Here is a 12,536-nt window from a genome sequence, read left to right as displayed (position 1 = left end):
ACACACACTGGTGCCATTCCCGTCACGTCCCTTTGCACACACATACCTGTGTGCATGGCACCAAAACCTGGCTCCCGTCTAGTCCTTCATACCCTGGGGGCTGCTTGGCTTGGCTGGTGGCCGCCTGCACCTTCCGTCAGCCCCCTCACAACCCCCTTCGGGCGCCAGCACGCCCGTGCCTTCCCTGAGCCAGGCAGCTTCCTCCTCCTGCTCTGCTAGGAGGGGGACAGGAGCCCCTCACTTGTGATTGCTAATTGCAGACCATGGGCCTTCAGGAATGGCCGAGGTCGCTCCTGTCTGCTTCTCCTCCCACACTGCTGGGCACTGTCTGCTTCCCTCTCGCTCTCAGTCAGGTGATCACCCCCTCCTTCACTCACTCCCTGTGGCCGTCCCCCACCTATGGACTCCTCTGCTCCCCAGGCTTATTCCGGACAACGCAGATGCCGTGGGTGGTGAGGGGGAGCTGGGATCCCGAGCAGCAGACTTTGCTCCGGCCCGGTGCATTGCACCACAGACACACACAGTCTGCCTCTCAGGTCTCACGCTGCAGCCCCTCTGAGGACCCTCCCAGAGACTGCCAAGACAGATCCAGCCCCCCACCTCCTGCTCACCTCAGCCCCGATCCCGGCTCCTGTGGTCAGCTCAGCTCCATGCCTCAGGTCCCCAGGAGAGCCCCGGGAAGCCACTACGGGAATACCCAGAGAGACAGGACCTGAAAGGGAAATTGTCCTCCACCTTCGCTCCTGCTCCCGTGCTCCCAGCTCAGAATCCCATCTGAGCTGTGTCCTGGGCTCCCAGACAGAAAGTGACTGGTGTGTGTGTGTGTGAGTGTATTGGGAAGTGAAGGGGCAGAGAAATACCACGAGCAACAGGAGGGATTGAGGTCAAAAGTTTGTGAACCAGGATTACAACATCTAATCTCAGTAAGTCAAGTCCTCTGTCCCCAGTCCCCCACCCCCACTCACTCCCTCCGCAGCCCCTCCCCCCCTCCCAGCGTGCTGTCCCAAGAGGACCCCTCCAAGCGGGGCTCAGAGACACAGACCCGACCTCAGCTCTCCTCCTCTGGTTCCTTGCCCTTTCCCTCTTCCCCCTTCTCACCTCGCCCGCTCCTGGTACCAGCTTCTTCCTAGGGATGAGGAGATGGGGACCTACGGGCAGAGGCCAGCCCCCTCTCACCAGAGCGGAGGATGGAGCACCAACTCCCAGGCTGGAAACCGAGAACCTCAGAGGGGAGTTGGCCTCAGTGACAGAGTACGGGAGGAGGGTGAATCACATGCTGGACTTTTCCACCAAGTACTTGCCCTCTGTGGTTTCGAGGCAGGCTCTGGACCTGTACAACAACTACCCTTTTCCTTGGGATTTTCCTAGAGAAAGTGCCCAGAGCACACCTCAAGGAACTCAAAGGACACAGGTTTGCAATCACACCTGAGTTCGAACTCCTCCTCTTGTCCTTTACCGTCATGGGAGCCTCCGTTTATCAGTCTGTAAAAGGTACCAGTACATAACAATACCCACTTTGTAGAGTTGCTGTGAGGGCTGAAGCAATAGGGTAAACTGCTTAGGATAACATAGGTGCTTAAGGGGAGTTGTAGGTGTTTGCTGTGGGTCCTCTGAAAGCTGGGGCTGGGGTGGTAGAGTGTGTGGTCCAGGCAGCCCTCAGGCACACAGCTGTGCCTTGTCTGGCTGCCTGGCAGCCATCAGTGGTGAAACGTACTGACTAATGTGTATGTCCCATGCTGTGTGCCTGGTGAGCTTATCCAGAACAGGGTCCTGTCCCTGTTCCTGAGCACACCCTCAGGGTGTTGGAGGACTGACGTAGGCCCATTCGTTCAGATTCATTCAGAACAGCTGGTGTCTCTTTCAAGGCAATGAAGATGCTTCTTCAGCTCTAGATGGTCTGGAGGAGGGGAAGTTGTGGGGAGAAAGGGAAATTTTCCTTTGCAGGAGCTTCCCCTACATATTTTAGAACTTCCCAGCAGGGCTGAGATTGAAGTGAGAATCTCTGTTTGTAATTTTCCATCAAGCACCCCCCTCCCTGTATCTCAGGCCCCTCCTCAGCACCTCCTGTGGGTTTCCCCGTCAAGGGGAAGCCAGAGTGAATCTCAGTTCTCAGACCTTTGCCTCTGTGAAAGCAGGAGGCGGGCTGGGGGTCACGCCCAGCAGAGCAGGGTGTGAGCCAATCAGCCGGAACTCACACTCCAGTCACCCTGTGCTCACCTGGGGTGCTGTGGCCTGCACTGCTGCATCTGCCCTGGTCAGCGTGCTGGGCCACCGTGTGTCAGCCATGGAGCTTACTGCAGAAGAAACACCAAAGTCCATGCAGCTATTCCAGAACAAAATACCCACCCGGCCTCTCCGTGAAGGGGAGCGAGAGCGAAGAGAATCAGATGAGGCAGAGGGCGAATATCCTAGCCATTCATTCATTCATTCATTTTATGCCTACAAGGTGTCACTCACACTTTCTGCTAGTACCTGGAGCTATGCATGGTTCAGCAGTCTTGTCACCTCTCCTTCACCTTGTAGAACAGCTGCCTTGTTTGACCTGGCCTCCCTTTAACTTGAAACCTCACATACTCAAGCCCACCCCCCACTTCCAGCCTCCACTGGGCATTCAGAGCAATTGGTAAACTCCTGCAGGCCAGAGACCCCCATCTGTGCAAAAGGCAGTATCCCTAAACTACCTGGAAAGCCTACCTGAGACTGGCAGTTTCCATTCTGGGAAGGGTCCAGATTTAAGACGGAATATGGTTAAATAAATCAGTTACCTTGCTGCAGTGAGAACCGAGAAACCCATAGAATCTTCTCATCTTCTACCCCCATGCCTGCTTTTAGTGGGCCTGGCATGGAACCTATTTCCTGAGCGTTTTACTCAAGCTAGGTACTTTACATGTTGCTCCATTTAATCCTCACAAGAACCTTGAAATGTAGAAATTATTAGCCCCATTTTAAAGATAAGAACCTTGGGGTGCATAGAAGATAAGTGATTTGTCCTAAGGCCATATACAACTAAATGATGGAGCTAGGATTTGAACCTGGAACTCTTGGCTCCAAAAATCTATGCTTGTACTGCAGCATACTGTTTCCCAGACCCTGAATATTTAAAGAGCAGGTGTCACATTTCATAACTCTGTGTTTTTTGCCTCTAGCATTTATTACAGTGCTGGCAGAGTAGGCATTCCATGTTTATCGGGTGGATGGATAGGTGGGTGGGTGAGTGGGTGGATGGATGGATGGATGCAGCTTGAGGAGGGGGAGATGATCTTAGTCTTCTCTCTTCTGGGAGGGCATTGGTTTCCCAGAACCAGGGGATAGACTGGGGCTTGGAGGACTCAGTCCTGATTTTCTTGGACAACATTCCTGGTGCTGGCAGGGCACTAGGCCCGCAGGAGGCAGGGTTATTTTAGGGCTACCTCTCCCTTGCCTCCTAGCAAAAACGCTTAGCTCAATAAATGTGTAGCCTTCTTTCTGGACCCAGTGCAACCAGATGTCTGAGGCCTGGAAGCCAGAGGACAGCAAGGATGTCTCTGAACTCCTGGGTTTTTCTGTTTCATTGACAACCCAGTATGGTGGGGCTGGAGTCACGGGAAATAGGATGGATGCTTTCCCAGAGCAGCTCTCCTCCACCGGACTCCAACAGCATAGTGATGTAAGAATTCTTATTCCCACTTTACAGAGGAGAAAACAAAGATCAGAGAAATTAACTTGCCTAAGGTCACAGAGCTAGTACGTGAAGGCTAGGACCTACACCTCAGGAGTACAGCTCTGTGAGGGAGAGTACTCGGCGGTCAGTGGTGTGGCTGAGTTTGTGCACATTTACCTGACGATAATGAGTCTGTGTGCAGATGTATGGATCAATCTGAGATGTGTGCCGGGTCCGAGGTATGAGATCTGAGGCCCCAAGGCAGCCCGGTGGGCTTGGTACGTGACTAGTTACTTCCCTATCTCCAAAGGCCCTGTTTGTAAGTCTCCAGTTTCCTATGCTTCTGCTCTCTCCATTCAGCTCTCACTTGCCACAAGGCTCTCTCTGCCTGCCTTTCTTCCTTCGACTTTCTTCTCTAACAGGTGTGGTCTCTAAACAAGAGAGGGCTCCCCTGCCCTTTATATCTTCTTCCGAAGAGAACAGAGGATCTGGTCTCCGCCCTTCCAGGCAGAGAGAGCAAGTGGACTGAGCTCACCCTGTCCACACCTCCCGGGGCTAAAACCAGGTCTGCGCATTCCTGCTCCCTTTCCCCATGCTGACCCAGGCAAGTGGCTTTTCTTGCACATCTCTGCCTGTCAGTCCCGTTGGTTGTTGGAGCAGATCCTTCTCATCCACCCTCCGACTGATTTAATGACCTCAGGGCTCGCCCACCCACTGCCTCAATTGAGCCCTACAACAAACCTATAGGTGGGTGGGGTGCATGATGTTATCTCCACCTGAAAAAAACACACACACCAAAAAAAGCCAAAAACACCAAAGACCTGAATTCCAAGCAACTCCCACAAAGACACATAGCAAGACAGAGGCAAGTCAGGACTAGAGTCTGCATCTCTTAATTCTTATACCAATGGATTCTTTTCACACTATATCCACCATTAATGCCTCTCCTAAATAGGATTCAAATCACCATTACTGAACTGCCTGCATCCCTTCCCAGGCCTAGCAGATTCTTGCAACTTTGATCAAATGGATGGAGAGAGAGACAGATATCACACCCTCAGAATGGCCTTCCCCGACCAGCTAACCCAAGTCATCGGGTTCCTTCCACACCCCAGTTATTCTTTCTCATAGCACTTTGCTCTTTTCTTTCATTGCATTTGTCACAATCTGTCACTTAAACAGTCTGTTTTTGCTCCTCGTGTGTCATGAGCATAGCACAGCCACACAGTAGGTGTTCTGGGAATATTGTCAGATGGATGGAGATGCCAGGTGTGTGGTGTCTCGAGTGTCAGCACGTTTCTCTAGCAGATTTATTTCTCCCACCTTAGGACTGTGACTGAGCCGGGCACATGTGGGGGGTACCGGCCCAGTCGTGTCCAGAAGGAGCAGCCGAGGCCAACAGACAGCAGGGCTGCTTCACTAATTCTTATAAACTCTCCCAACAACAACAAAAAGCCAAACCCTAAAGACCGGAAAAGATTCCAGTGCTTTCTCCACTAACTAACTTGTAAAACAACAAGGAAGTAAACCACCCAGAGAATGCGTGCACCCCTCGCCTGCAGCTGCAGGAATCGCTGAATGCTCCCCTGGAACAGCTCGGGAAGAAGAACCATCAATTCAGAAGGGAGGGGAGGGTGGGGGAAGGGGGGGAGATCAACCAAAGGACTGTATGCATGCATGTAAGCCTAACCAATTTTACACAGACACCAGGGGGGTGAGGGCATGAGTGGGGGGTGGGGGCAATGGGGGGATAAGGACACATATGTAATACCTTAATCAATAAAGAAAAAAAAAAGAACCATCAAAGCCTCCACATGTTCAGGGAGAAATGCAGTTGTGTGTGTTCAACCACACAAACACACACACACACACACACACACACACACACACACACACACACAGATACATGCTCCACACACAGCTCAGAGGTGAGGGTGTGTGACACACCTGTGGGATTCTCTGGGGCCAAGGCCATGCCCACTTGGCCTTCCACCTGGGTCTTCTTTGCAGCCTAACCCTGAGAGTTCATCTCGCAGCGCAGGCCACCCCCTCGTGGCCATGTCTGGTGGTGCTGCAGTGGTAGCTATCCTCTTTTCAGCGGAAGAGCCAGGGGTCCTGAGGAAGTGGGGTCCCTCTGGTGGCTGAGCTAGGGTAGTGCCACTGCTGTCCCTCTCTTATGGCCCTGACACCAAGCCCTGGGCAGGCACACAGACACAGGTTTGGCAGGCGGGGTCAGGCAAGGGAAACGTGGGCAGAAGAAGCCCAACCACTTTTTCCACTTTCTTCCTGTAGCTAGGAAGGTCTCCTCCTTCATTCTTCTCTCCATTCCACAGAGTGGGGGAGGAGGAAAGGACTCTAGTAGAAGCACAGACAGAGGTGTGACAGATACCACCCCCTCTGGTCCGAGTGTCTGGTGATGGAGGACTCAGTCAGCCCCATCACCCTTCTCCCCACAGCAATCCCCTCCGCTCATGGTCCACAAGAACTCAGCGAGGGAAGGAGACAGGGGTCTCCTAAAGCCACAACTTTAAAGTGATGAAGGGGTCAAGGTGGCAAGGCGGAGGGGCAGGAACGAGGCAGAACTCCTAGCAGTCAGTGGGAAGAACTTGGATTTAATGGAATAAAGGGTAAGAGGCCCAGAAGCCAAACAGACCTCTCAACCCACCCACCAGTCCTCACCCAGCTTCCCCAGCCCACCTCAAAGGGCATGCTGTGGATACTGGCATCTCACGCCTGCTTAGCCACCCCTGGGGCAGGGACGTTGGAGTGAGAGGCACCCAGCTCAGAAGGTGGATTCCAAAATGCCCCTTTTGTCTTATCTACCCCAGGGGGGAGACAGAAGCACAGAGGGACTGCTCCTGCCCTCCCCTTCTGCAGCTGTCCCCACGGCCAGGCCCACAGGCACTGTCCAAGGGCCTGCCCCCTAGCAGTGAGACTCTAGTTCTGTGAGTCTGAGAAGTGATGTCCTGGGTGTGGCAGGGGCAGAGGGTCCTGCTTGGTTCCGCTGGGTCAGTTCCTCAGCTGGGCACACGAGCTGGTGAATTCTCTGGAAGGAGAGTGGAGGTGGCTGCCTTGAGGTGGAGTGGGGAGGGGTAGCAGGTCTCCAGTTGCCCTCATCACCAATGCCTGCCTGCTCCCCATACACAATCATGCCTCCAGGTGCCGCCCTACAGTCACAGCCGGTGTCTTGGATGCATCCAGTCTCTTTCTGAGACTTTTAAGCACTCACTCCATCCCTCCCCGGTCCCCACACCAGGCTCACGGCCCCCAGTGCACCAGCATCTACCCTGGCAGGCAGCCATCTACCATCATCCACTAGGGTTTCTCCCCCTCTGACTGCCCTTCTTCCCACTAACTTCCTACCTCTCTGAAGGAGCCCTTGAGGGTGCTGAGTTTGTAGAAGCTCCAGGCAGGAATACAGACCATGGAGGACAGAGCCAGGAGCCAGCCCAGGGCATCCCCCCACCAGGGGTACGTGTACTTCTTGTTGTAGGTCAGCGGGGTGTACTTGATCAAGGAGAAGAGGAAGGTGGCCTGAGGGTGAGATCAGAAGAGAAAGAGGCTGGGAAGCAGGGGCCCTGTGCCCTCAGCGCCCCCTGGAGGAACTGGCAGAGATCACACTCCAGCCTGGATTTTTCTCCAGGCTCATCTGGGCCAATCAGCCTCCAACCTCCATCCACACTCTGCCCAGAATCTGCATACCTCCGTGGGTGTTTCCAGGGCACCTGCCCTGTCCCTCCAGGGCTCCTGTGCCCATGGGCACCTCTAAACATGGTTGGCTCCCAATTAAGACATGACAGTGTGCTTGCTGGTGCTTTAAATTGTTTAAGTCTCTGCATACCTCAAGGATAGAGGGTAGGCCCCACTTAAATCCTGCATATAGTGGGTGCTGGGGAGTGGCTGACTCAGATGGATAAACTGGAGGAAGCAGGTGGTTCATGGCTCAGACTCTGGAACCCAGCGCCTGGGCTTGAAGCCTAGCCCTCGGCCACTTTCTAGCTTGGGGACATTGCTAAACCCCTTTGGCTTCCATTTCTCTGTCAAATAAATATAATAGCAATTCTTACTTTGTGGGGTCCTTGCGAGGATTAAATAGATTGAGATATATAAAGCACTCTGTGCCCAGCACAAGGTAAGTGCTCTGTAACTTTTGCTATTGTTATTGTTGTGATTCTCAGTATTATCATGAGCGGCCCAAGGCACTTGGGTTTCAGTCCTGCCTGCAACATTACACTCAGATTGTGCTGCTGGTCAAACAGTCTGACAGCTCCGGACCTCAGTTTATTCTTCTGCTGTCATTGCCTAAAATCCAACAGGAGGATGAATGAAAACCTAAAATGACTTTCAATGCCCACAGAGAAGCCCTTTCTCAGACTAACAGCCAACCTAGCCTCCTGCTACCATGTCTCTATCCCTTCATCTGGCTTCCCTCCCTGAAGGTTATCTTACTGTGCACACAGCTGGTGTGAGGAAAAGCCAACAGTATTTGATAAGAGGCCAGGGCCTGTACCCAATCATATCTTCAATGTTGTCATAGAAGCGCCCAGCTCCTACAATGAAGAGAAGGAAAGAAGGGAGAGAAAGGACATTCTTTAGCATCCAAAGTACCAAGATGGGCAAGGACCGATACACAGAAGATATCGTGGTCATCTTTACAGATCACTGCTGGAAGAAAGCTCCTCCCTGGGATTCAGAGGCAATAACTTTCTGATTGTTCAGGCTGTTACAGGCTGAAAAGGTTTGGATAGGACGGGATATGGGCCCATCTGAAGTGGTTTCGGTGCAGCCATAACCAGGAGGGAAGGCAAGGTAACCTCTGGAGGGCCCTTCCAATGGTAGCAACTAAGGGTTCTGGAGATTTTTGAGGTTGGGTAGAGCAGGAGTCCAAAGAAAAGGTGGGTGTGAGCAGTGGGCACCTCTCTTCTGTCTAAGGGCCCTGGCTGGGGTAGAGGTGAGTACTGGGTTAGGGAGAGTCACTCACCATAGACCCAAGCCACACAGAGGGACTCAAAGATGGCCACGAACAGGAGGCACATGCCACTGGCTGCGTAGTTATCAAAGAGCTGAAACACATACATACCGCCCTGCCGGGGAGGAGATAAAAAACAGAACTTTATTCAGAGGAAACAGACAGACTTACTCCCTCGCCATCTAGCTTCACACCCTCAGGGCACAGAACAGAGTTGGTGGGGATCACAGAAGACAAGATACTAAAAGATAATGTAGTTTGTAAGCTGTAAGGCACTAGGCAGGTATGAAACAATAATTATTTTTTATTATTGTTTTTAGATGGATGATAGATGAAAAAGACAGCTATTATTAGATTGTCCCTGAGAACATTTTGGACTGACCCAAAAGTTCAAAACATAATGTGCACTTATTTTTGGCACAGATCAGGGTAGGGGCTGTCATTGGTATTACCAAGCTGACAAGCCCCATCGCCTTCCTTCTCCTTTGAGACATCACACAGAATATCACCCATTCCCAGGGCGACCTTTCTCCCTTTGAAGTTTATCCCCAGAACTTGGTGCAGCTGCCTGGGCAATTACGAAAAGTTGTTGGAGAGGCAGTTTTTCCTCATCCAAGACTATCCTGTCCATACCTCTTAGTTTAACATGGAGCCAGATTACCCCTCACCCATCCCCGTAAGTAAGTGGTCAATGCCCAAAGGCCAGAAGGGGGACTTGCCTACTTGGTGCTTCCTGTGGCTGGGAAAGGAGAGAGTCCCAGTGCCCTGAAACCACAGCAGCCTGCTCCACCGAACAGGTGGCAGTTGTCCACCTTTGCTCCACCTCTTCGCCCTGTCCCCACCTTCCAGCCTCCCAGAGCCTCACCTCTGTGACCATAACCAGCCCAACAAGGAAGGAGATGACAGACACTCCAAGGATGAGGACCTCCCTCCGGTTCTTCTTGCGTAACACACGGGGGTACAAGTCCACCAGCGCCGTCACCAGGCTCTCTACGCACACAAACTGGATGACAGGGCAAAAAAATTGGAGGGAAAGAGAGCTCCCAAAATAAGCTCCATCAACTAGCTCTGGCTCAGTCCAGCCAGGCTCCCTGACTCAAGTCTCCAGAGCAATCCTTGCATAGTTAGGTCTAGACGTACCCTTCAAGCTCCTCTTGATCCTTGGAAGAGCATCCACGTCTGACATTCACCAAGCCCCCAACTGTTTTAAGGTCCAGCATGGCATCAAGCTCAAACTCATGCCTCTGCTCCCCCTCGCCCAGCCCACCCACACCGATTCATCTCTCAGCCTCTGAGTAGCCGCCTCTTGATACCTGGCTATCCAGTCCCAGGAGGATGATCATGAAGAAGAAGCAGCAGGCCCAGAGAGGAGAAAAGGGCAGCATCACCACAGCCCGGGGGTAGGCGATGAAAGCCAGGCCAGGGCCTGCAGCAGGGAGCAGAGGAACAGAACCCAGTGCCTGGGCCAGCGTCAGTGTGGCACCATGGAGTAACTGGAGCCAGAGGAAACTTCGCCCCAAAGTTGCTATCACCACCACCATCCTCACCCAGGAGAAACCACCCAAACCTCTACCCGGTCCCCAAATTTTCAAGGCACCACCCATTGTATTCTCACTAGCAGGAATAGAACCAAGAGGCTGTGTGTATAAAAGGCCTTGGAAAACAGAAAGGGGTATATCACCCACATTTCTGTAAGTTCTATCCCAAATCTTCCAGCCTCACTCTCCAGATCTATTGCCCCAAACCAGAGGTTTAAGAAGAACTCGGGGACTAGGCAGGCTGTATGGGTAAAATGAGGGAGCGGCAGGGTCTGATGAGACCTGGAGCCCTCATGCTCCCCCATCAACTAAGGCAATTGCGGTGTCCTTTCTATAGAGGAGATGGTTCCAAAGAGAATTCCTCCAAGACTAGACTGCACCTGGGGCCACCAGTTGGCCCCCTCTTCCCTGGGCCTTTTCTGTCACCCTATAAGCAGTGAACTGGCATTGTTTCCAGAATACCACTGATATTCAGTCTCTCAAATAAATTAATGTTCCTCTCAGCTGGCTTAAATAGCAGGAACAGAGTCACATGCCAGCACTTGGATTCATCTGTAGGAAGCTTCCTTTGAAAAACAAAAGGGTATGAACCTGTGACCTTCAGCAGTCCTTTACCTCTGAAAGCCCACTCCCCACCCTGGTGAGAAGAGGGACGATACTAGCACCTGCCTCACAGCTTCCCACCGCATGGAACAGGCAGAATGCTCTGCACAGTGCCTGCCTGGCATATAGTAAGTGCTTAATAAAAGTGAAATATTATCACTTTTTTAAAAAAAGATTTGTTACTGGTGTGTTTTTTGTTGTTGTTTTTTTTTGTGTGTTTTTTTCTTTAGAGAGAGAGAAAGGGAGAGGGAAAGAGAGAGAAACATCAATGTGAGAGCAAAACATGGATCCGCTGCCTCCTGCATGCCCCCTACTAGGGATTGAGCCGGCATTGGTCCTGACCGGGAATCAAACCAACAACCTTTCAGTGCATGGAATGATGCCCAACCAACTGAGCCACACTGGCCAGGGCAAAATATTATCACTTTTAATAAGAGTCAGTGATGTTAGTTGCCCAGTGCTTGGCACTATGTATGACAAGGGTATGCTTGTGAATGCTATGATAAAAAAAAAATTGTCTTGCTACAGAGTATAAGTGGGTGGTCTTCAAGAATAGGGGAAGAGCAAAAGAAACATTTAGAGCTTACCCAGATGGGAGACCAGTCCTTGATTTTATTTAAAAGAAGCAACAAGAAGACTGCATCGTGGAAAAGCATTCACTTGAAAAAGGAAGAAACTCTATGAGCCAGTATAAACTTACCTCTGAGGTCTTAAAGTGAACAAGTCAAGGTGAGGCACGGTATATATAGTGTGTTATCAATTCATTTTTAAAAAGGGGGTAAAAAGTAGCAATAGCAATATGTACCTATGTGTGAATGAGTGTGTGTGTGTGTGTGTGTGTGTGTGTGTGTGTGTGTATGGGGATGTGCTTTTCTCATATACGCCTAAGCTATTTCTGTAGGGATAAACATGAACCTGATAACATCGGTGGCCTGATAACATTGGGAAGAAAAATGTTCACTATATACCCACTAACCCTTTGAAGCCAGAATTGCTGTTTTTAAGTCCTCCCCCAGGTCTTCCTGGGAGACACCAGAGCTCACCTACGTGAAGGCGACAGTAGCAACGCCTCTGGAACCCAGTTGGCGAAGGTTCAAAACTCACAGAGTCCACGGCCTCAGGCCTCCCAACACTCACCTGACTCGGCCACCTCGGAGATGGGCACCCCCTGCTCTTGGGACATGAAGCCCAGGATGGAGAAGATGGCAAACCCAGCCACAAAGCTGGTGCCACTGTTGAGGAAGCAGAGGGCCATGCAGTCCCTGCGGGCGAGGTGGGGAGGTGGGAACGGGTAGGTCAGACAGAGCCGCATTGTCTCAGCCTGCGGTCCAGAGCAGTGGGAGCCCCGGGGGAGCTCGGGGGATGAGCATTCCAGGAACGATGCTGCTCCCCCAACCCCACTAGCTAAGAGTTGGCATAAAGCAAGGTCATCCCAAAAGAGTGAGGCTCTGAGGAAGTAAATATTAATCTAAAAATTACAAACTGCCACACAGCCTCCCTTCCCCGGCACACTGTCACCACACCTTTGGGACACCATCACTCTGACACGGTTCCCTGCGCCATGCTTACGTCCAGGACGCAGGCCTGGGTAGTCCCAAGCAACCAATGGTTCTTAGTTACCTAAATCTGACTCTGAAATTATATGCTATTTGGGACTGATATTAAAAGGGACTTAAATCTCTGATATGAGCCAGGTACGCCAAGGGAACCACGAGGAGGGGACACTAGCTGGGGCAGGGGTGAAGGAGGGTGGGTAAGGAATCCACGTTTGCCAGGGCACCTGTAC

At 51.8% G+C, this 12,536-nt stretch overlaps 1 protein-coding gene across 2 annotated transcripts in view; it reads right to left on the bottom strand.

The window, feature by feature from the left end:
• Nucleotides 1-6,523: 6,523 nt before the first annotated feature.
• The window catches only part of SLC6A13 (solute carrier family 6 member 13), a 48,323-nt gene continuing 42,310 nt past the window's right edge, over nt 6,524-12,536 (bottom strand). For both annotated transcript variants that reach the window (XM_008160667.3, XM_054719711.1), the window contains 7 exons: nt 11,888-12,012; nt 9,923-10,035; nt 9,475-9,612; nt 8,622-8,724; nt 8,090-8,190; nt 7,004-7,174; nt 6,524-6,686 (listed from right to left, as the gene is read on the bottom strand). In XM_008160667.3, coding sequence (XP_008158889.2) covers nt 6,564-6,686; nt 7,004-7,174; nt 8,090-8,190; nt 8,622-8,724; nt 9,475-9,612; nt 9,923-10,035; nt 11,888-12,012 — 874 coding nt within the window. In that variant the 3' untranslated portion in view covers nt 6,524-6,563. The remainder of the gene's footprint in view (nt 6,687-7,003; nt 7,175-8,089; nt 8,191-8,621; nt 8,725-9,474; nt 9,613-9,922; nt 10,036-11,887; nt 12,013-12,536) is intronic.

This window comes from Eptesicus fuscus, chromosome 7 (genome assembly GCF_027574615.1).
Source record: "Eptesicus fuscus isolate TK198812 chromosome 7, DD_ASM_mEF_20220401, whole genome shotgun sequence".
Lineage (NCBI taxonomy): Eukaryota > Metazoa > Chordata > Mammalia > Chiroptera > Vespertilionidae > Eptesicus > Eptesicus fuscus.
The sequence above is the reverse complement of the archived record's forward strand: the minus strand, read 5'-3'. Positions and strand labels throughout refer to the sequence as shown.